At 38.9% G+C, this 21,421-nt stretch overlaps 2 protein-coding genes across 2 annotated transcripts; both read right to left on the bottom strand.

The window, feature by feature from the left end:
• Positions 1–2,502: 2,502 nt before the first annotated feature.
• Positions 2,503–6,424, bottom strand: LOC142636445 (glyoxylate/hydroxypyruvate/pyruvate reductase 2KGR-like). The gene is made up of 2 exons (XM_075810682.1): positions 5,874–6,424; positions 2,503–3,221 (listed from the first exon to the last, which is right to left on the bottom strand). The coding sequence occupies exons 1-2, from the start codon at positions 6,294–6,296 to the stop codon at positions 2,703–2,705; spliced, it is 942 nt and encodes a 313-aa protein (XP_075666797.1). The 5' UTR covers positions 6,297–6,424; the 3' UTR covers positions 2,503–2,702.
• A 4,320-nt stretch (positions 6,425–10,744) lies between these two features.
• On the bottom strand, positions 10,745–16,305 carry LOC142636443 (glyoxylate/hydroxypyruvate/pyruvate reductase 2KGR). Its single transcript, XM_075810680.1, has 2 exons — positions 15,727–16,305; positions 10,745–11,459 (listed from the first exon to the last, which is right to left on the bottom strand). Exons 1-2 carry the CDS (start codon positions 16,147–16,149, stop codon positions 10,941–10,943), a joined length of 942 nt encoding a protein of 313 aa, XP_075666795.1. The 5' UTR covers positions 16,150–16,305; the 3' UTR covers positions 10,745–10,940.
• Positions 16,306–21,421: the final 5,116 nt, after the last annotated feature.

The following is a 21,421-nucleotide window of genomic DNA, read 5'->3' as shown; positions in this document are numbered from 1 at the left end:
TTCTTCTCCTTTGCATGCATATCTGGGGAGATAGGAGTTACTGTTCACACTGCGCAAATACTGTTCACGCATTGCTTTGCACTGTTCATGCATTGTTTACGCACTTTTCAACTACTTTTTTATTAAAAATGAGTTATATAGCACTATTCACACATTTAAAAATTATTTTGCTACAGTGTTTTCAGTTTTTAGCTGTACCCAAACGAACCCCTAATGTTTGTTTGGATTCGGCTGAATGCATCTACGTTTGCTTTCAACAAGTTTCAGCCCTTTTTTTTTTCTTGCTGCAGCATTCAGCTTTTAAGGAGACAAAAATTACTGTTCATCCACTGACGACACTGTTCACACACTATTCATACATTGTTCAGCAACTTTTTCATTAAAAATAGGTCTTGCAGCACTATTCACATATTTAAAAATGGGTCCGGTTAATGTGTGCCCTAAGGGCACACATTAACAAAATCCTTTAAAAATTATTTTGCTACAATATTTTTCAGTTTTTAGTTTTCAGTTGTATCAAAACGGAGCCCTAATCACCATCTTCACCTCTCAAAGCACTAGCAGCCAGGTTTTTATCTCAGTCTCTATTTTACATCCTCAAAACCTACTTTATCTATTTTACCACGCATCAAATATTCCAGTTTCTATTTTTTGATACAACTCATTAAAATAATATAAATTATAATAACAATTAATATAAAAAAAAATTAGTTCCTCTCTCTTCTTTCCCATCTTTCTTTTCTCTCCACCTTTTTCTGTGTCTCTCCAGCAAACCCACACAACATCTTCCACCAAACTCAGCCACACTCAACCACAAACACCAAATCCACCACCACTAAAATTACTCCAAAAACAAACTGCCACCACCAACCACCCATAGACCCACTGCAACACCCATAAGCCCATAGACCCACTACAACACAACTCAAATCTAACCCAAATCCGTAGCCACCTCCGTAAACCCACAGTGAACCCATCCCCATCACCACCATAGCAACCCTCCACTGCCACCACCATGAACCTGCAAATGCATTGATACCCACAACAAAAACTCAAAGCTGAACCAAAACTTACACCCAATCTGAGAGAGAGAATTGGAACACCCACAGACCTCACTGCCACCAAATCGCCACCCACATCTGTAGCAACCTCCCTAAACCCACAGTGAACTCATCCCCACCAACAACACAGCAATCCCCTACCGCCACCACCATGAATCTGGCATCAATACCCCCAACAAAAATTCAAAGCAAAACCAAAACCCACATCCAATTGAGAGAGAGTTGGAGTGAGAGAGAGAGAGGATCGAAATGAGAGAAAGAGAGAGAATCCACCGTCGCCGCCACTCCAAACCACCACGCCATTGCTGCTGATCTCCAAACTGCCACACTGTTGCTGCCGATCTTCAGTCCACACCGATCTGAAAGAAACACCAAATCAGAGAGAAGGGAGAGAGAAGGGAAGATGAGAAATGAGAGAAATGAGTAACCGTGTGCTTGAAAGAAGAGAAAGAAAGAAGTGATATTATAATAAAATATTTTTTTTTTTGTTTACATCCTCAGCTACAGTAGGTTCTAAAAATACACCATCCAACTGTTCATAGTTGCTAAAAAAAATTTAGAAACCCATACCCAGCTGGAGATGATTTTTGACCTGTTGGTGGGCAAAATAGCAACTGGGGGGTTTCTACACCCCCCATTGCTAATGCTCTCATAAGAGCTATGCTAAATGGGTGCATGACGAAGATGTTATGAGAAGAGTATTAGTTATCCGCAAGAATGTAGAAGTCTAGAGCTAGAATGTATTTGGATGCTTATTTTTCCTGACAAAACTTGGTAGCAATGGTTGCAAACAAAAAATTGGTTGCCCTGTTTGCAAATTACCATACATTTCCTCTTCCCATATCATGTATCCAATCCCCAAAACAATTTGGAAGGAACATGGATCACTTACTCTGCTAACTCCTTTAATAAAAGTTTTGGACCATAGAAACACAGCCCCCACAGAGAGAGAGAGAGAGAGAGGATTCAGTATTGCCCATGTGCAATTACTCTCTTTTATCTCACAATTTTTTTTTTTTTTTTTACTTCTTCACTTTTAAATTTCTCACTCTTTTACTTTTTTTTTAACTTTGTTTTAGATAACTAAATTCTATGAGGACGTAGTGTATATCTTTGGTTTACACCCTTTAATAAGAACATGTCACATCATCATATTTTCAAAATATAAATATATTTGATCACATAAGATAACATCTTAATAAACACTATATTTCAAGTTGTAAGTAAAATACTGATATGGTGTTATTAGGTGTAGTGGTTTGAGTTTTAAGTAAAAAATTAATGTGACAATCTCTTATTGAATAATGTAAAACAAGAGTTTTACACCTCATTCTTACCAAATTTAAACTCTTTTTATTCAAAATTTGAGATTGAAAATTGTTTTCTAAACTCTCAATCTCAGACATTGAGAGAAATTGCCCACGATGCAATATTGCCGACCTGATCTCAATCATCAAGTACCTAAGCCTTTCATTGAAAGACACAGACTCTAATGTTTACATGTAACACAAACAATATTAAAGTTTTTTCTTCCATTCGGATGCATTTGACAAGTTATGGAAACAATGAATTCCATAATTGAAGAAAATATAAGATTGCAGAAAGGGAGCTTCCAACCAATCTTTACATCCCTTAAGGATATCAAACCAGTGGAGTTAATAGGGGTTTATTCGAAAAGTGAGCCTCCAAATTTCCAACTACAAGGTCAGCCATGGCCTTCCGAGTTTCCACTGTGGCAGTTCCAACGTGAGGCAAGAGGACTACATTTTCTAGACTAAAGAGTTCCTCAGGTACTTCAGGCTCATGTTCATACACATCAAGACCAGCCCCACCTAACCGGCCCTCAACCAATGCAGATACCAGCTCTGGTTCATCGACGTGAGGGCCCCTCCCGATGTTGATGAGAACACCCTTCGGACCCAATGCATTCATGACTTCACGATTGACGATATGTCTGGTTTCTGCTGTCAGCGAGCAAGCAACAACCAGAATTTGACAGTTTGAGGCTAACTCAAGCACACTTGGATAGTATTTGTACTTTGTGTCTGGTTTTTCTGTTCTTGAAAAGTAACAGATTGGGCAGTTAAATGCTTCAGCTCTCTTGGCAATTGCCATCCCAATTCTTCCTAAACCGATAATACCAACTGTTTTTCCAGTGAACTTCAAATAAAGAAAGAAATGGATATTATTAAAATGAAAAAGGATAGAAATGCATGTGAAAAAGGGATGCAAAAAAAAAAAAAAGAACAAAAATGTGGAATCCTTAATCAACAGCAATATAATGAATATATGAGGAAGCATCATGCATAACATGACAGGCCGGATTACAACTAGCATCAAGCAGATCAAACAAAATGGCAAGTACATTTTCTGATATACATCATAGGACATTTGAATTGCTAGGTGGGACTTCCATTTTTTTTTTTTTTTTGTGTGAATAAGTATGCTGAGTCCCACATCATTCATATATCATTATGAAAAACCTTAATCAATTCTTTTGGGATATCATGTAGATGTGTCTAGCAAATTCCTCAAGAACATTCATTTGAACAAGCAAATTCCTCAAGAACATTCTTTTCTCTTTGTGGTAGGCCCTTTTGTGTTGTTGGGCTTCAATCCCTTCTGCTATGTTGTAGCCCATTAGTCTAAGATAAAAAAGTTGGGACTGGTCTTACTGGGACTATGCATCAGGCCAGCTTATGCACAAGTCAAGCCAACTCGACGTAGACACACCTTAGCATGAGTACTGTGGGCTAAGCGTATAGCATGGTCACAGTAGGAACAATTGTTACAAATGTTATGGCAAAAATACAAAACAACAGGATAATTATAATACTAAGGGTCCGTTTGGATACAGCCGAAAACTGAAAACTGAAAATTGAAAACACTGTAGCAAAATAATTTTTAAATGTGTGAATAGTGATGCGGGTCCCATTTTTAATTTAAAAAAAAAAGCTGAAAAGTACATGAACAGTACACCACTGTGCGGTTACTGTTCACGCACAGTGGTGAACAGTGCATCATGTCTGCTGTTGAATTATGTGCGTCAGGGGAAAAAAAAAAAAGTCATAAACGTGAGACGTAGACGCAGCCTCCCTATCCAAACCCACCCTAAATGGAATATATAAAACTAACATCAAGAAAATGGTTAACAGAGTTACAGCAGAATAATACAACAAATAAAAAAAACACTACAACAAAAAAGACAAATAACTTAATAACTGAACAGTAGACGAATCACCCAACAAATATGGATAATAAAAAAGGAAAGCTTGTCTACCAGATAATAGACTAAACTTTTCAGCAGAAGCAGACCTAAGAAGGGAGCCAATCTCTAACATGAGTAGCCTCAAGAAAAGCTCCTGCCATAAAAGTTACACACTTTGGAAAAGGGCCTAAATGGTTTGAGTTTCGATTTTCAATCCTTAGAGAGTGGGTATGTTGAGAGGGAGAGAAAATGTGGCCTATTGATGCACGCTTCTATTCCTACCATTCATTTTCCCTCTTTGTTTTTCTTTCCAGTTTTTATTTTTTTTCTCTCTAGCTTTTCCGTGTATTCTTTTATTCTCTATTTTTTCTTTTCTTTTTACCTCTCCTCCCTTTTGTCCCCCTTTCACTATTCATAGCAACCCCTTTTTTATACCATCTATCATTGTGGGATTTGTCTTTTTTGTTCCTCAACCGTTTTTGACTCCTTATGAGTATCCTTCCAAGATTGCCTAGTAGCTTGCCAGCTGCTCAGCCACTACCTCTGCTCAGAATGTGTTGGTTGCACCACTCTCCATTCCTAGACAAAATTACTTGTCTTGTTTTTTACCTCTCTTCGTTTTTGTTTTACTCATCTAGATAAGAATTAAGCTATCTCACCACCTACTTCTATGGCATGCATCAAGTGGTCCCAGCTCATTCTTACCTCTTTTAGGTGAGATGTTATCCCAGCAGGACATTTCCCCCAAAGGCTTGAGCTTGAACTCCAAAATAGACCTCATTTTCTCCTCACCATCAAACCACACTCTCTGAATACCTTAACCCGTGACCCACCTCTCATGTATTGGCTGAGTACGAGTAAGTGGTGCTCTGGCCCTTTGTACAAGCTCCACTTCATCTGAATTTATTTCTTTTTAGCCTTCGCACAATTTTTGCTGCCTTTGCGTTGTCTGGCTCTGCTATTCATACTCGCTGGTGTTTATCTTTTGTGGTGTGAAAGGTGTGTGGACTTTTAGGCTCACCTTTTCTTTCTTTCATCCCTTCTTAGATTGGGTGTCGCTTAGGCAAAAGTCTTCATTTTCCTGCTAAGCCTATGCTTTTCTTCTCTACAACTGTGGGCCTTTTGACCACTAATCCCGCCACATTACTTCATTGTGGCTGCTACCCAAATTGTAACCACTTTTATGGCCAAGTCTCATATCATTACTAAACCTCACATCATTTATTTATAATTACAAGAGAAAAAGAAAACTTTAATCACAGTCAATTCACTATTCTTATATTTAGAAGAAACCTTAATTGTAACGAATTCTTTCGAGCAGATGTGACGATCACTTCTTCCCATGACATATGCCAAGTCCAAAATCATTTATCTATCATTACGAACAACTTTAATTGTAACCAGTAGTTCCCCATAGGAAAAATCCTTAATTGTAACCATTTTTTTTTTTTGGATACTGTGCACATGTTTTAATTGCAACCAATTCTTATACTCGAAAAACCATAATTGCATGTCATAAACTCATTCATTATGACATTAAAAACTTCCTTAAAAAGAGATCAAATTCAAAAGTTTTTAAAAACAAAAACACAAAAAAAACAAACCTTAGTAGTCAACTTGAAGTCCCCCTTCTTCCACTTCCCACTCCTCACATACCTATCGCTTGCGCAGAGCCTCCTCAGCACAGCCAATATCAGCCCGATGGCGAGGTCGGCGACTTCATCGGTCAACACGTCGGGGGTGTACGTGACCCTAATCCCCTTCTCCCTGCACTTCTCGAGGTCGATCTTGTCCACGCCAACGCTGTTGCTCGATAGGATCTCCAGCCTAGGCAGCGCCTCGATCATCTCGGCGTCGGCGCCGTGGCCGCCGTCTCCGACGATGGCCCGGATAGTGGCGGAGTGGTCCTTGATGAACTGTGACTTCTCCGGGGCAGTCCAGAGCTTGAGCACGTTGTAGCGCCTCTGGAGCTCTTGCTCCAGGTACGAGATCATCGGACACAGCATCAGCACGTCAATGGATTCCATTTAAGGTTTTGGAAATGGTTGAAGATGGCGGTGTGTGTTAACTTTGTGAGCAATGGAATGGAAGAGAGTCAGAAATAGAGTTTCTGATACTGAGTATGCGTTGTGACTTGTGATTAAGACGAGAGAAAGGAATGAATAATGCCAAGGATTTTTCTTTTCTTTTAATAGAAGGACGTCATTAGTGTCATTGGTGGATTGAGATCGTACCTATGGAATTGCAACACATGCAATTACTAATTTTTACTTTCTCTCCATTTTTTTCTTTTTTTTTGCTAATTTTTCCGTCAATGCTAGCTAAAATGGGAAAATGCTAGGATCACATGGCATAGTAAAAATTTATATTCTGAAATTTTAATGTGTGAAATCTAAAAACACCCTAATTTTAGAGGTGGAATTTGTACTTTAGCCAAGAAATAAACTAAAATTTCATCTAAAATAAATAAATATATTAAAAGAGGAACAGCACAAATTAAATAGGGCATTTTGGTCTTTCAAACTACCACTAATTTCTAATTCTGCGAATTGTGCCAATTCTAATTTTAGTTTGCCGGCTACTTGTTTCATGGCTTTAATTTGAGCGGCAGATCCTACTCTGGAGACGGAAATCCCCACGTTAATGGCAGGTCTGATTCCAGCATTGAATAAATCGGCGGATAAGAAAATTTGGCCATCTGTAATTGAGATTACATTAGTAGGAATATAAGCTGAAACATCTCCCGATTGGGTCTCAACTATTGGTAAAGCAGTCATACTTCCTTCACCTAAACGCGAACCTGATTTAGCGGCTCTTTCCAAAGAGGTCAAGGTCAGACAAGATCACATGAATATCATGTGCGTCCATTTTTTGTCCGAGTCAATAGAATAATAGATGGAAGGGAGTTTAGTGTAGTACAGTAAATATCATGTGCATACATTTTTCGTCTGAGTTAGTGCACAATAGTTGAAAGAGAATTAAGTGTAATTGAGATGATAATTTAGAGTAGAAACGTATTAATATACCTTTAACATTTTTTTTTTCATTTTTAAAGATGTAAAATATGTTACGCAAAAAAATAAGTTGTGAACAATTAACAATGGTACTATACAGGCCATGTAAATAATCTTACATTCTTCAAGTAAAAAAAAATTGGGCACCACAATTTTTACTTGTTTAACACTATCTACCTTTTTTGTGAATAAATAAATGATAAGTTTGTTAATGGAAAATAAATTATGGGAAAAGTAAGAAAAATTATTATTGGCTTCAAAGAGGTACATGTATTTTACAAAATATCAAAATAGAGCAGAAGTCCAACAAAATGGGATGGAGAGTGTGTAATATAATTAGTGCATCAAACCTATAAGAGCATTCTCATCAAGCCTCTCATATGCTATAAATGCTATTTTTTAGCATCTAAACCCCAAAATACCATCTCCATCAAAACCGATATATGTTATAAAATTTACAATCTTGCTATAGTGCAATCTCATTTTTGAGAGGGCACTGTAGCTTTATTGTATTATTGTAAAATAAAAAATAGTTTTTTTATTCCCCAACGGCACTTTCTGATTTCTCATTCTCTTTCCTCTCTCTCACTTTTTTTCCTCTCTCTCACTTTTTTCCTCTCTGTTCTCTGTTCTCTCTCTGTGGTTCATGGTCTGTCATGCTCATCGCCGGTCTTCGCATGTCGTTGATCTCTGCTCGTCGCCGGTCTCTGCTTGTCGTCGGTCTCTTTGCTCTCAATCACTCGATCTTTCTACTCTTCGTCTCAATGTTGTTGATCTCTCTACTCTTAGTCGCTCGATCTCTCTACTCTTTGGCCACAACGTCGCCAGGTCGCCGCACCTCCAATTCGCCCTCCCACTCACCCTCACCCGTTCAGATTTATGATTATCTCACTCTCACGCCTTGGGTTCTGATTTGCAGGTTATGGGTTCTGATTAGCCCTCATCGGTGGAGGTTTTTTTTTTTTTTTTTTTTTCTGCTGTGGTTGGTGGTGGTGAGTGGATGTGGGTGGATGTGGAGGTTTCTTTCTGCTATGATTTTTTTTTCTTTTTTTGTTAGTGGTGGTTGTGGGCTGGGTGGTGGGTTTTTGGTGGGTGGCTGGGTGGTGGGTTTTGTGGTGACTATTGGTAGTGTGGCGCCGACGATGCTGTGAGAAAGAGAGATACAGGAGAGGGAGAAAAAATATAAAAAAAAATATTGAAAAATAATAAAGAAACAATATTTAAATGAAATGGTAAAAAAAAATAGAAGTTTTGATATAGGTTGTATTATAAAGTGGTGTGTTATATCTTATAAAATTGGGTTTTGAGATAATAAATGTTAGGAGGTGTTTAGTTTGTATTTTCAAACAATCATTTTCAGTTTTTAAATAATATTTCATGTATTTTCACACATTTTTTCACCCATACGTATTTTTACAAATATTTTCAAATAATAATTTTTAATTTTTAAACATATATAACAAATTGATCCTATATTTTTTTAAATTGTTGATGGGAATGCTTGGAATTCTCTATGTTAATTATGTTGAAAGTTGAAACACGATGGAGTGTTTAAACAAATTTGAGTGACACACCATTCGAGAGGGGGGATGATGTGAATCATGTGATACATTGATACAGCAGTGGAGAAAACTTTTAAAAGGTTACCACGTGAAAGGTGGTCTAGTCAGCTATAATCTGTCATGCGTGACAGCAGAGGAATCTTCAGTTTCATGCTGGACAGGTAAAAAGAAAAGAAAAAGCAAAAACAAAAGAAACAAGAGAAGACATATTTTGGGTCACACCTCACAGGCAGGGGCGGAGCTACATAGCTCTTTGGGGCCCTTCAAATTTTTAAATTTTCCTTTAGAGTATAAAATATATATATATATGGGCCCCCTCCAAAAATTAAATCCCGCACTCCTCCAAATTATTTTCAACAATTAATTCAATACAACTTCAAATAAAATAAAAATATTTATCCACATTCAGCCCAGCTGGTTAGCCCAAAATCCTTAGTGATACAAAATTCTTCTCCTCTAAACTAAAGGCACTTCCAGCCCAGCCCAGCCCAACCCCAAATCTGAAATCCCTATCCCTAATCCTAATCAAACAAAAATCACCTCACGCTTCTGCCTAAATTCCTAGTCTTAATGCAATCACGCATCTGCGCTTTGCTAATGACCTCAGTTCATGTTGCTTGAATTCCCAGTCCTCACGTCATGCAGTCATGCCTCTCCGGCTCGCAGTGACGCTGTAGCTCCACTTGCCACTGACCTCACCTAGCCTTGGTTGCTCAACCTCAAATCCTAAAGCCCTCACCTCAATTCCTCAAGGTATCTCATTCAATCATTCTTATCTCAGTTCTCTCTCTTCTTCTCTAAAACTGAACTAAATACTAAATAGCATAATAGAAATATCAAGTATGTGTATGTGATATCTTTTGCTAGTAAAGCAATTTATATTTATTTGACTTTATATTTTTGTGTTTATTGTTATTGGATTCTTTATTCTTGAACCTCTGGCTCTATGACTCAGCCTTTTTGGCTTTTGTGTTGTTTGTCTCTTGAGTGGATTCGGGTGGGGTGAGGGTCATGGGACTATGTAAGAATGAATTGTATATGATAATTTATTATATCTCTCTTCCAAGTTAGTTTATCATTTTTTGAATTGTTTTTTTTTTTTTGGATTAAAATTAGGTGCCAAATAATGAGCAAATGACAAATAATTAATGCATTTTTTAAGAAAAAGTTGTATGTCATTCAAAACTTAGGTAATCTATAGAAATAAATGTTGATACTTCAATGTTTGATAAGTGTCCCTCCAAATGTTCAAGAATTCAATCTAAAGGGATAGACCATGATCTAGGATCACGTAAATAAATATATGAATTCTTTATCAACGAATAAGATGAAATTCGACTTGCTTATCTTATAACAGGTCCATATATCAACCTAGAAACATAGAATATCCATACAAAGAACCGAAAAATTATCGTTGTAGTTTTCAATTTCCGTGGTTTGAATCACATGAAAGTTGGTTGAATTATATTTTAGTATATTTCTACTACAACCCCCCTCCCCCCAAGTAATTATTCCTGGCTACTCCCCTGCTCACAGTAGCTATGCAAAATGGATGCATAGTGACAATGTTTTGAGCAAAGTTTTGGTTATCTGCATGAATGTAGAAGCCTAGAGTTAGAAGGGATTTGGATGCGTTTATTTTTCCGGACAAAATTAGGTAGCAATGGTTGCAAACAAAAATTGGTTGCCCTTACAATACATTGCTTCTTCAAACCCCTTGGTGGCGTCGTTCCTCTTCAGTCTTTACATATCGTGTATCCAACTCCCAAAACAATTTTGAAAGGAACAGACATCATTTGCTCTAGTAAACGCCTTTAAATCAAAGTTTTGGACTATATAAACACAGCCTCACTTAAAGAAGAATAGAGTAATCGAGGGGAAGAGATTCAGAGAGGCGTGTTTATATATCAGAAAGCTCAGCCCTGCATTGAAACATACGGATTCTAATGTTTACATGTAACAGAAAAATTATTAAGGTTTTTTCTTCCATTGAGATGCATTTGACTAGTTCTGGAAACAATTAATTACATAATTGAAGAAAATATAAGATCGCAGCAGGCGAGCTTCCAACCAATCTTCACATTCCTTAATGATATCATACCAGTGGAGTTAACAGGGGTTTGTTCGAAAAGTGAGCCTCAAGGTTTCCAAGCACAAGGTCAGCCATGACCTTCCGAGTTTCCACTGTGCCACTTCCTACATGAGGCAAGAGGACTACATTTTCAAGACCAAAGAGTTCCTCAGGTACCTCAGGCTCATGTTCATACACATCAAGACCAGCCCCACCTAACCGACCCTCAACCAATGCAGATACCAGCTCTGGTTCATCGACGTGAGGGCCCCTCCCGATGTTGATGAGAACACCCTTCGGACCCAATGCATTCATGACTTCACGATTGACGATATGCCGGGTTTCTTCTGTCAGCGGGCAAGCAACAACCAGAATTTGACAGTTGGAGGCTAACTCAACAACACTAGGATAGTATTTGTACTTCGTGTCTGATTTTTCTGTTCTTGAATAATAACAGATTGGGCAGTTAAATGCTTCAGCTCTCTTGGCAACTGCCATCCCAATTCTTCCCAAACCGATAATACCAACTGTTTTTCCAGAGAACTTCAAAATAAAGAAAGAAATGGATATTATTAAAAGGAAAAGGAAAGAAGTGCATGTGAAAAAGAGTAAAAAGGCAATAGATTTGTAGAGTCCTTGGTCAAGAGCAATATAATGAATATATAAGGAAGTATCGTGCATAATATGACAGGCCTAATTACTTTGTTATAACATACAACTAGTATCAAGCAGATCACACCAAATGGCAAGTACACTTTCTGATATACAACATAGGACATTTAATTGCCAGACAGTTACAAAACTTCCATCTGACTTTGATATCTTACTCAAGAGTATCTATGTGCATTATATCCACATCTAACTGCCTTTAAAGTGTCAAAACTGATCACGCATATTTTGTACCAGCAGCTATTAACCTCTTGTTGTGTGTGCCTCGATAATTTCTCTCATCGATATCATGCTCCAACCTATAATTTCATTATGCTACAGGTTGAACTCAATTACTTTCATAATAAATATGATGTTTCTATGCCACTAGTGAAATGCCTAGATAAACGACTTGAATTCTTACCAAAGAAGGCACAAACTAAATCCATCTATAGCTTGCTTGGGGTAATATAAAAGATTTGTAGACGCATAATCTTGTCAATAATATATATAAAGGAAGCCAAGACGTATAGACACTACAAAATTCATGAATACTCAAGCTTTCGTTCCTTAGCATATATATCAGCCAACCTAGTTTCAAGCTTTGTTCTTTAACAAGCTGAGCTTGAACAACATCAATCCCACTCAATGAGGCTCTTCATAATTTACAGTAAGCTGATGCAATACTGCTGGCCTAACTCCTAAAGAAACTAACCCACAAAAAACACATGAGAATACAAGTTTATTTGATGCCAACATCTTGGTGAGTTAGAAGGATCAATTAGTGAAGTTTAAGTTATGTTGTAATTGCTATTGTGCATAATCTATGTGCAGGCGGATTGAATTCTAACATGGACAAAAAAGTGTGATAAGGCTAATTTCCAAAAACACAAACTCTTATTAAACAATCTCAAGCTTGGCCAAACATACATAACCAAGCTTAGCAGTTAACAGAGTTAAATAACGAACGTTGAGCAATTTAGCTAAGAGGAAATACAATGTCTTGCACTTTCAGATATACACATACACTGAAGTTTCAAACGTTAAGTTCTTGTTAACTGTATGCATAGCAGACATACGGTTGCAATCTGACTTACATGGCTTGTAGATGGTTTAAAGTCATAAAGTTTATGTAGTATACCACTTCACTTTAACTAATACAACTAATACATTCATTCTATGTGTAGGAGTCATATGGCTGCCATTTCATACACATCCATCTCCAATTTTCAGCAGCTATGGTATCATAATGCAAGGCAAAATGACAGCAAGCAATCCCAAAATATCAATATCTTACTCGTGTCTGTCACATAATTATAATGCAGCTAGTTATTTGTTTGCACTTGGAACCACCTGAATAAGTCAGTTTGAGCATCCTGTACTCTCCCCCGAAAAACCTTCTGCCCAATGCATTATTAAATTAATGAATGTCTTTAGCACTTTAGCAGAGAACTTGAAAAGATATAAAATCATTGAGTACTTTTCACTGTTTATACAAAGAAAACAGCAACAACAAAGCATTAGTCCCAAATTTTTGTGGCTGGTTATGGATCTTCAACAAATTATTCAAGGTCAGCCACATACTTAATTTAACCCAAAAGCAATTACTTCTGCACAATCAAGAATGAGAAACAGACTGTTGACCATTAATACAGATGTACCTCGTTCACAGTCCAAGAGGTTGGTTCAAATATTGTTGCATAAAATCTGCTTATATTGAGTAAAACATTTATAATTCAAATGAATAATAGGATGCTTCTTTTCCTAAACTAATTTTTCCAAATGCTTTAATTGGTAATCAATAGCATAACTAGCATTGGACTCTAGTAATGCAATCACAAAAAGTATCCAATAGACATCGAAGAGTTAAACACCACTTATCAATGAAACCAAAAAGGATATGCAGACCACCTTATAATTCCTCTCTCTCTCTCTCTGTATCTCTTATAAGTAAAGACCATTGACAACCTCATAATCTGGAGCTATCTGTCAACAAAAGATATGAAATGTAGACATGTAGTCCAAGGCTCATCCACTTTAACCCGACAACATTGATTAAGCTTGAGAGAGGAAGGGAAGCTTGACTTCTAGGCTTACAGTTCAAGGCTCTGTTGATTAGACAATCTTCTGGGGTACAGACAGTTCAGTACAGACAAAATAACTGTGATCAGAATTCCACTTCACTACTAGAAATGAATTCTTTTGGCAAAGCAACCTCCCAAAATCAAATTCTTCTTTTTCAGATAGAAACAAAAACAAATGGCCAACTTTTACTACAGTTTAACTCAATCCACATATAAAAAATTGTCTCGAACACATCAATAACATTTTCTTTCTTCCTTCATGAATCACTACAATGATTGGTTTTAGTGAAACTAAAGAAACAAACGGGGAAGCAATAATGATCGACCCCCAACAATATCTGAAAATTTTAATACAAAATGTTTTCTTAGTTTTCTCTTTTTTTTCCTTGAATGTTGGAATTTAGTTCTGATTTGGGTAAGTGTAAGCACCACTGGCCCTTTGACTGCAGCATTATCGAGCTCAGGAGCAACCAAATCAAAATTCCAGTTCAATAAGTCAGGCATATACGGCCACAATCTTTCACAATCATTACCAATTCAACCTCCGCATCCTATCTACACTTTTTTTTTTGGGATAAATACAGCATCCTATTCACACTTCTAGCATATAACAACTAGTACAAACAAAAAATAAAAATCACTCAACCATACCGGCCATTCCAAAAGCTTCAAAACCATTAGACACACATTCAACAAAGAACAGACACCAAACATAAACAAAATTTGCACACTCATCAACAACAAGCATTTCAGCAACCAATTCCACCCTCTATCCTATTCACATTCCCAGCAAATAACAACTAGTACAAATAGAACCAAACCAATTACTCAACCATTTAAATCTTTCCAAAAGCTTCAAAACCATTAGACACACATTCAACAAAGAACAGACACCAAACATAAACAAAATTTGCACACTCATTAACAAGAAGCATTTCAGCAACCAATTCAACCCTCTATCCTATTCACATTTCCAGCAAATAACAACTAGTACAAATAGAACCAAACCAATTACTCAACCATTTAAATCTTTCCAAAAGCTTCAAAACCAGCACACACACAATTTTTAGTTTTAAAGCCACCAAACATAAACAAAATGAGCAAATTCATCAAGAACAAGCATTTCAACAAACGATTGTGAAGCATTACAAAAATGTGGTACCATGTGAATGAATTTTGTTTGTTAAACATTATGTGACTGCATGCTGAGTCTCACATCATACGCATATCATTGAGTAATTTGCTTGTTCATGTTCACAGTGATGAACACAAAGTATCTAAAAAAATATATATACAGAAAAGCTAAGGGAATTTTGAAACTTAAGAATGGAAGTACAACGAGTAAACCCCCAAACCCTAGAGCAACCAAAAAAAGAAAAAAGAATCAACACTTCAACAGGGACTGCAATTGGTTTATAGAGCTCTCCACAAAAACCCGACTATTCCACTCTTTCCATAATAACAAGATTCCATATATCTAAGTCATGTTTACCAAATTCCTCCAAAACATGCATTCCTAAAATGTGGCACTATGCAAATTCAGTTGGTTAATCAATACGTGGATGTATGACGAGTCTCACATCATACATAAGTATATCATCACTAAAAAAAACCTTAACTTTATTGGAATATCGTGATGATGTGACTAGTAAATTCCTCAAGTGCAAACATTACTAAAATGGGGTAGTTTGTCAACTTCCTTTATTTAGCATGAGCCCCACATCATTTTCTTTTTTAATAATTACACAAAAAATAAAATTCAATTTCAACCAATTCTTATATTCCAAAAACCTTAATAGTAACTAATTTTTTTGGATTATCGTGCAGATGTAACTAGCACATTTCCCAAGTCATGTCATGACATAAAAATTAAGAGCATAATTGGTCCATGACACATGTTATCAGTTTTTAAACAACATTACACGAATTTTCACTTATTCTTACACAACTTACAGATTTCAAAATAACTAAAAACTGTTATTTAAAGCAATGTATCAAATATGCCTAACAAAATGTATCAAATATGCCTAACAAACTCAAAAAGAGAGAAAAAAAAAATGAAAGCAAAGAAGAGAAACCTTAGTAGTCAACTTGTAGTCTCCCTTCTTCCACTTCCCACTCCTCACATACCGATCGCTCTCACAGAGCCTCCTCAGCACAGCCAACATGAGCCCGATGGCGAGGTCGGCGACGTCTTCGGTCAACACGTCGGGGGTGTTCGTAACCCTAATCCCCTTCTCCCTGCACTTCGCGAGGTCGATCTTGTCCACTCCCACGCTGAAGCTCGACACGATCTCCAGCCTCGGCAACGCCTCGATCAGCTCGGCATCGGCGCCGGCTCCGGCGTTTCCGACGACGGCGCGGATCGAATTGGCGTGCTCCTTGATGAACTGCGGCTTCTGCGGAGCCGTCCAGAGCTTGAAGAGGTTGTAGCGTTTCTGGAGCTCTTGCTCCAGGTACGTGTTCATCGGGATGAGCATGAGTACGCCAATGGATTCCATGAGTTATAGGGTTAGGGCTTCGAGGGTTTTGGGAAATGGTTGAAGATGGTGGAGTAGGTAGTGTCGTGATGGAAAGAGAGAATCAGAAATGGAGAACTACTGAGTTTGAACGTGCGTTGTGAATTGTCAATTGTGAGCCAGAGAATGGAATTGATATTGGCAAGGACATCTGATCTAAAACGGTGTCGTTGGAGTCAGCACTGTAATTTCCTTATAATAAAAAAAAATAAAAAAAAAAAAAAAAAAAAGAGACTGAATAGTAATTCTATATACTAGTCCCTAACTTCATTCAGATGCACTGAAAATTTTGAATGTATTGTTTTACTAATTTCATTCAAATGCAATTATTGAAATAAAGTTACAACATTTTCACAGTGATCAAACATCTTCTTTTTTATTTCAGCACTTGCATTGTATTCAAATAAAGAATAACACTAAAAAATAATTAAACCATCCCAAAGCTAATAATTCTCAAAGTTAAAACAGAGTCCTAAATTTTGTTTAATTCCATTAACTGCTTAAGTCAATAAGCATATTGGTATGAATAAAGAAATGAATGGCATTCGTGTCTATTTAATTATCAACAATATATCTGTTATAGCAATTAAGGTGATTTATAAATGTAAGTGCACAATTGCACCTAGACCCAAAGACTATTATGGGCTCAGGCCCAATGAGCCTTAAATAATGAAATTTATAGAGTGTGGGCTTGAAATCTAGAGTAGAAGTACTGAGAACTTGATAACAGGCTATGGTGTGCAAACACTTGTAAATAATGAATGATAAATGTAGATGGACCTCCGGACGTAGCCAGGACTACTTGTATTATTTCTCTCTTCTTTCTTAAAGATTACAATTCTTAATTTCTTTTTGGTTCAGGATTGGCCTCCTCTTTTCTTTGGCCTTCACCCCCCTTAAATACTTCTTTTCTGATGCTTTATCCACGTGTTGCTCAAACCCCACTCCCTCTAGATATTTCTTCTCTTAGTGCGCTTTGAATAGTGAAGGAAGTTTCGATTACTCTGTTCGGGGGTCACTTCCCCATTAATGCGGCCAGGGAGGTAGGTGCAGAGTCTTTAATGTAGAGGTGGCAACCTTTACTCATGATATTTTTCTAACACCGGTGTATCTAGAAGGTTCAGGGTTTCTCCCTCTTAACCAACAGTCTTTCCGGAATTCTGTCTTGCCCTTCGTAGTAAATCTCCAAGTTATCTTGGGTCTGTCTTAGGAGAAACTCACCCTCGGATGTGCCCTCGGACCCTTGGCGTATGGGCCGATTCGTAGTACTAACAGATTCTTAGCTCAAGAACAGATCGGCCCTCCTTGCTAGAGCCCAAAGGCCCAAATGCCCGCTTAGGTCCTTTTACTCCCCACAATAGCCCCTCAAAACTCTATTTTTCAACATCCGATGAGATAAATAGGGTTTTGATCCAACGAGAACTTACCCCACACGTTTTGTAAATAACTGCGCGTGTGGAGATCGTTTCGTGTTCCAGAGGATGCCACTTGGCGGTTTTAATTTCAAAAATGCGCGCATTTATTACCGTAAGTTACACCTTGTCCCCCACATTCAATGGTAAGATGAGCATCTAACGGCCCTTGTTACCCCCTGAAAATTTGGGCGGGACGAATGCAATTTCAAGGCCGCTTTCCGCACGTCCCATCAAAACATTAGTAATCACCTTTTCTCTGCAGAAATCCGTGGAAACTCGCACAACTTCAAACTTGTAAGTTCCTATTCTTTTCTTTAACCCATTCTCCTCAGATCCTGTCCTCGGCTTCCATCTTAACCATTCTTTCCCTTAAAACTTTGTCTTTCGTTCCTTTCTGATGGGTAGATTTAAGTGTTTATTTGACACCGCCGCTAGGATGGAAGGTTTCAGAGCCAAATACCACATTCCCAGCGACGTAGGTTTAAGATACTGTCCGGCGAAAGCCGTGGCTGGGTCTAGGAAAACGGGAGAGGTTATCATTCCCATGATTGCCTTCATAGAAGGTGGGATGACCCTCCCTATGAGAAGCATGACCAGGGAATACCTTCGCAACCACCGGTTGTGTCCTGACCAGTGTGCTCCCAACGTCTTTAGAGTCTTAGGAAGCGTCGATGCTCTAAACGAGCAGATGGGTCTGAACCTTACCTAGCATGACGTCGCCTTTATGTACGAATGCCATAAACTTACTAGGGTAGGCTATTACATCAAGTCCCGCTCTAGCGTAGTTAGGTTGATTTCTTGTCTGCCTAAGTCCAATAAAGGCATGAAGGACGACTACCTCATTGCCTCAGGCAACTGGCACGACGGCCCCCACTGCCCAGTCGAGTGGGGAGATCCAGGTGTGACTCCTTAGGATCTAACTTCCCTCCCCATAGCTCCATCTAAACATGTTTAAATGTCCACTTACGCTTACTAAGCATTTTAACTTTAGTTTATTACATTTCCTACAAATCTGACCATGTTTGTCTGTTTTGGTGTACACACAGCCCATTGCGGTAATTCCCCTCACCACGCACTCTTAGGCAACAGTTGTCCCAGAGGAGCAAGTGTCTTCGTCGAACACGTTGGACGAGGAGATAAACAACTTTCAACTTGAGGACGTCCAAAGGCCTCGTGGAAGCCCATTTGTCGTCCTCTCTGACGAGGAAAAGGAAGCCGCCGAGACCTCTGGGATAGCCGGTCTAGTGATAGCACGTCCAGACGACAGCTCTATTGAAGAGGACATGGATGTGCTTAAGGACCTCCTGACCGCGAGAGGGGAGAAAGTTGCCAAAAAGGGGACGAGGGGATCCCAAGCTCCCCCTGCCTTGCCACCACCCCCTCCTCCAGCCGACCCCAAGCCTCCTACCGACGATCCAGAAGAAGAAAAGGAAGGTGGAGGCCGAGGGCTGGTGGCGAGAAGCCAAAGAAGGCGAAACAGCAGCCACCGCCGACTCAGCAGCAGAAGCTGAACAAGGGCAAAGGGCGCGCCTGTTCGGTTGAAAGCGGCGAGATCAAAGACGTGGCCGAGGTGCGCCGAGCACCAGCTATGTGGTCTCCCGAACTGAGACTGGATGGAGCGCCAATTCCCTTTCAGTCCAACATCAGGCTGTTCCAACAAGGCCATGCCCTCCACCTGGCCGAGGCGTTGGAGCGTCCTCTTCTGCTGCCTAAGGACATGGAAGCCTTGGAGAAGATGAGCCAACCGCAGCTGTTCCTGTCATTGAAAAGGAATTTAGCTCTGGTAAGTTCCACCTCACACTTATACTCTAGGTTCATTTGTAAACACTTTATCACATTTAACCCCCTAACATTTTTTGCAGGCCATCCAAGAAGTTTTCGCGACCGAGAAGTTCGTGGAGGATTCTCGGAAGCGAGCTGGAATAGAGCAAGAGCTACGGAAAGAGAAAGAAAGGTCCCTACGCTAGGCCCTAGTAGAAAATGGGAAGATCACATCGCAGCTGGCCGATCTAAAAAGAGAGAAAGATGGTGCCGAGGCTAGCTTAAGGACGATGGAGAACTAAGTGGAGGGGCAACGTAAGCTTCTTCGCCAAAAGGACGACGAGATCTCCCAAGCCCAACGGGTACGCTCTGATTTGGAGAAGGAGCTTACGCGGATGAAGGAGGAGGCTCGCACCCACAAGCGCTCATTGGAGGCCGGCCCAAGCGAGGCCGGTATCGAGGAGGGAGTAACTGCAATGCAGGAACAGTTGACAGAAGCCTTCGCGACCTTGTGCCGAGAGTATTGTCAACAGGTCTGGGGAGAGGCCTTGAACGCAGCAGGGGTTCCTCAAGCTTCAGAGCTGAGGAAGCCTGAGAACATTTAGCTTCCCCTAGACATACAGGAGATAGAAGACCCTCTTGTTGTTGCCTCTCCTGCCCTTCCTCCCGTGGTGCTAGAACTCGTTCCTGATCCTATAGAACCTGAAGGTTCCCATAAAGAGAAGGACGGGTGTGAAGCTGCCGAGCAGGAGCCAAACCAGAACGTGGAGCCTATCCTTCCTCCAACAGACAAAGGGAAACGAGTCTTGTCTGCCTTTGAGATGGAGCTGAAGAGCATAGAGGCTGGCAGCAGTTCCTTCCAAGACCCCCCTCCCAAAGCTTAGGGCCTAGCATAGGATTTTTCCTGTACTTTGCAGTTTTCTTCAAATAATGATGTATTTTGCTTATAACTAATGAAGAACAATGTTTATTCAACCTTTATTCAAGTTGTATTTATTTTACTTTATTCTTTTTGTGATTTGTCATGAAAGTTCTCACTAACACATAGTTAAAGGAAGAACAGAATAAATAAGTTTAACTCCACTCAATTAAACAATTATAAATTTTAAACACCCATATGCACACTTGCTTTGCAAAGTATATCATTCAAGAATCTGGCAAAAACTAACTTAGCTTAGATGTATGCAGTGCCTTACTTAGAAAGCCCACATGATAGTTAAACTTTGTAATCCGAGATATCAATTTTAGTAGAGTGTAAGGTTCAAAGATCATACCTTACAGAATCTTTGTTTCGATATTTACAGCTGCTTACCTTAAGATCCAATTTAACAAATGGTAAAGCATTTGACTTCCACAAAATATGTGATAAGAATAAGAACAATGTCTAAATAATAAGATATCAAGGTTCTGTTTAACAAATGATAAGATATCAATTTCCACAAGGTTTGTGGTCCGAGGACCATACTTAACCAAGTTTCTGTTTGACACTTAAGAATAGTAACTTCAAATGTTAATTTCCCCAAAGTAGGAGGTCTGAGGACCCGGCATAACTAAGGTTCTGTTTAACAAATGATAAGATATCAATTTTCACAACGTTTGTGGTCCGAGGACCACACTTAACCAAGTTTCTGTTTGACACTTAAGAATAGTAACTGTAAGCCCAAGAGGTATTTATAACTTTGAACTGTTAACTAACAAAAGCACATTTTATTAATAATAATACCTTCGAAGGTTATTTATATTCCATGGGCGTGGTACAATTCTTTCATCTAGGTCAGGCTAGCGATATGACCACTATGCCTGCTTGAAACAATGCGATAGGGGCCTTCCCAGGTTTGGTCCTAGCTTACCCCAGTGGGTTCTTAGAAGCACCCACAACTTTTCTTAGTACAAGATCCCAGGTGCGAGTGGCCTTAGCTTCACGTGGGCATCATATCCCGTTTAAGCTTCGTTGATAATAAGCCATTTGGACCATAGTGCCTCGCGCCGTTCCTCAACTAAATCCAGGCCTTTCTCCGGGGAGGCCATCGTTATTCTCGGACTAAAAAAACTCGTCTTTAGGGTGGGAAAACCAGATT

Source organism: Castanea sativa, chromosome 5 (assembly GCF_040712315.1).
Source record: "Castanea sativa cultivar Marrone di Chiusa Pesio chromosome 5, ASM4071231v1".
Lineage (NCBI taxonomy): Eukaryota > Viridiplantae > Streptophyta > Magnoliopsida > Fagales > Fagaceae > Castanea > Castanea sativa.
Note: the sequence above shows the minus strand (reverse complement) of the source record. Positions and strands in the feature narration are given on the sequence as shown.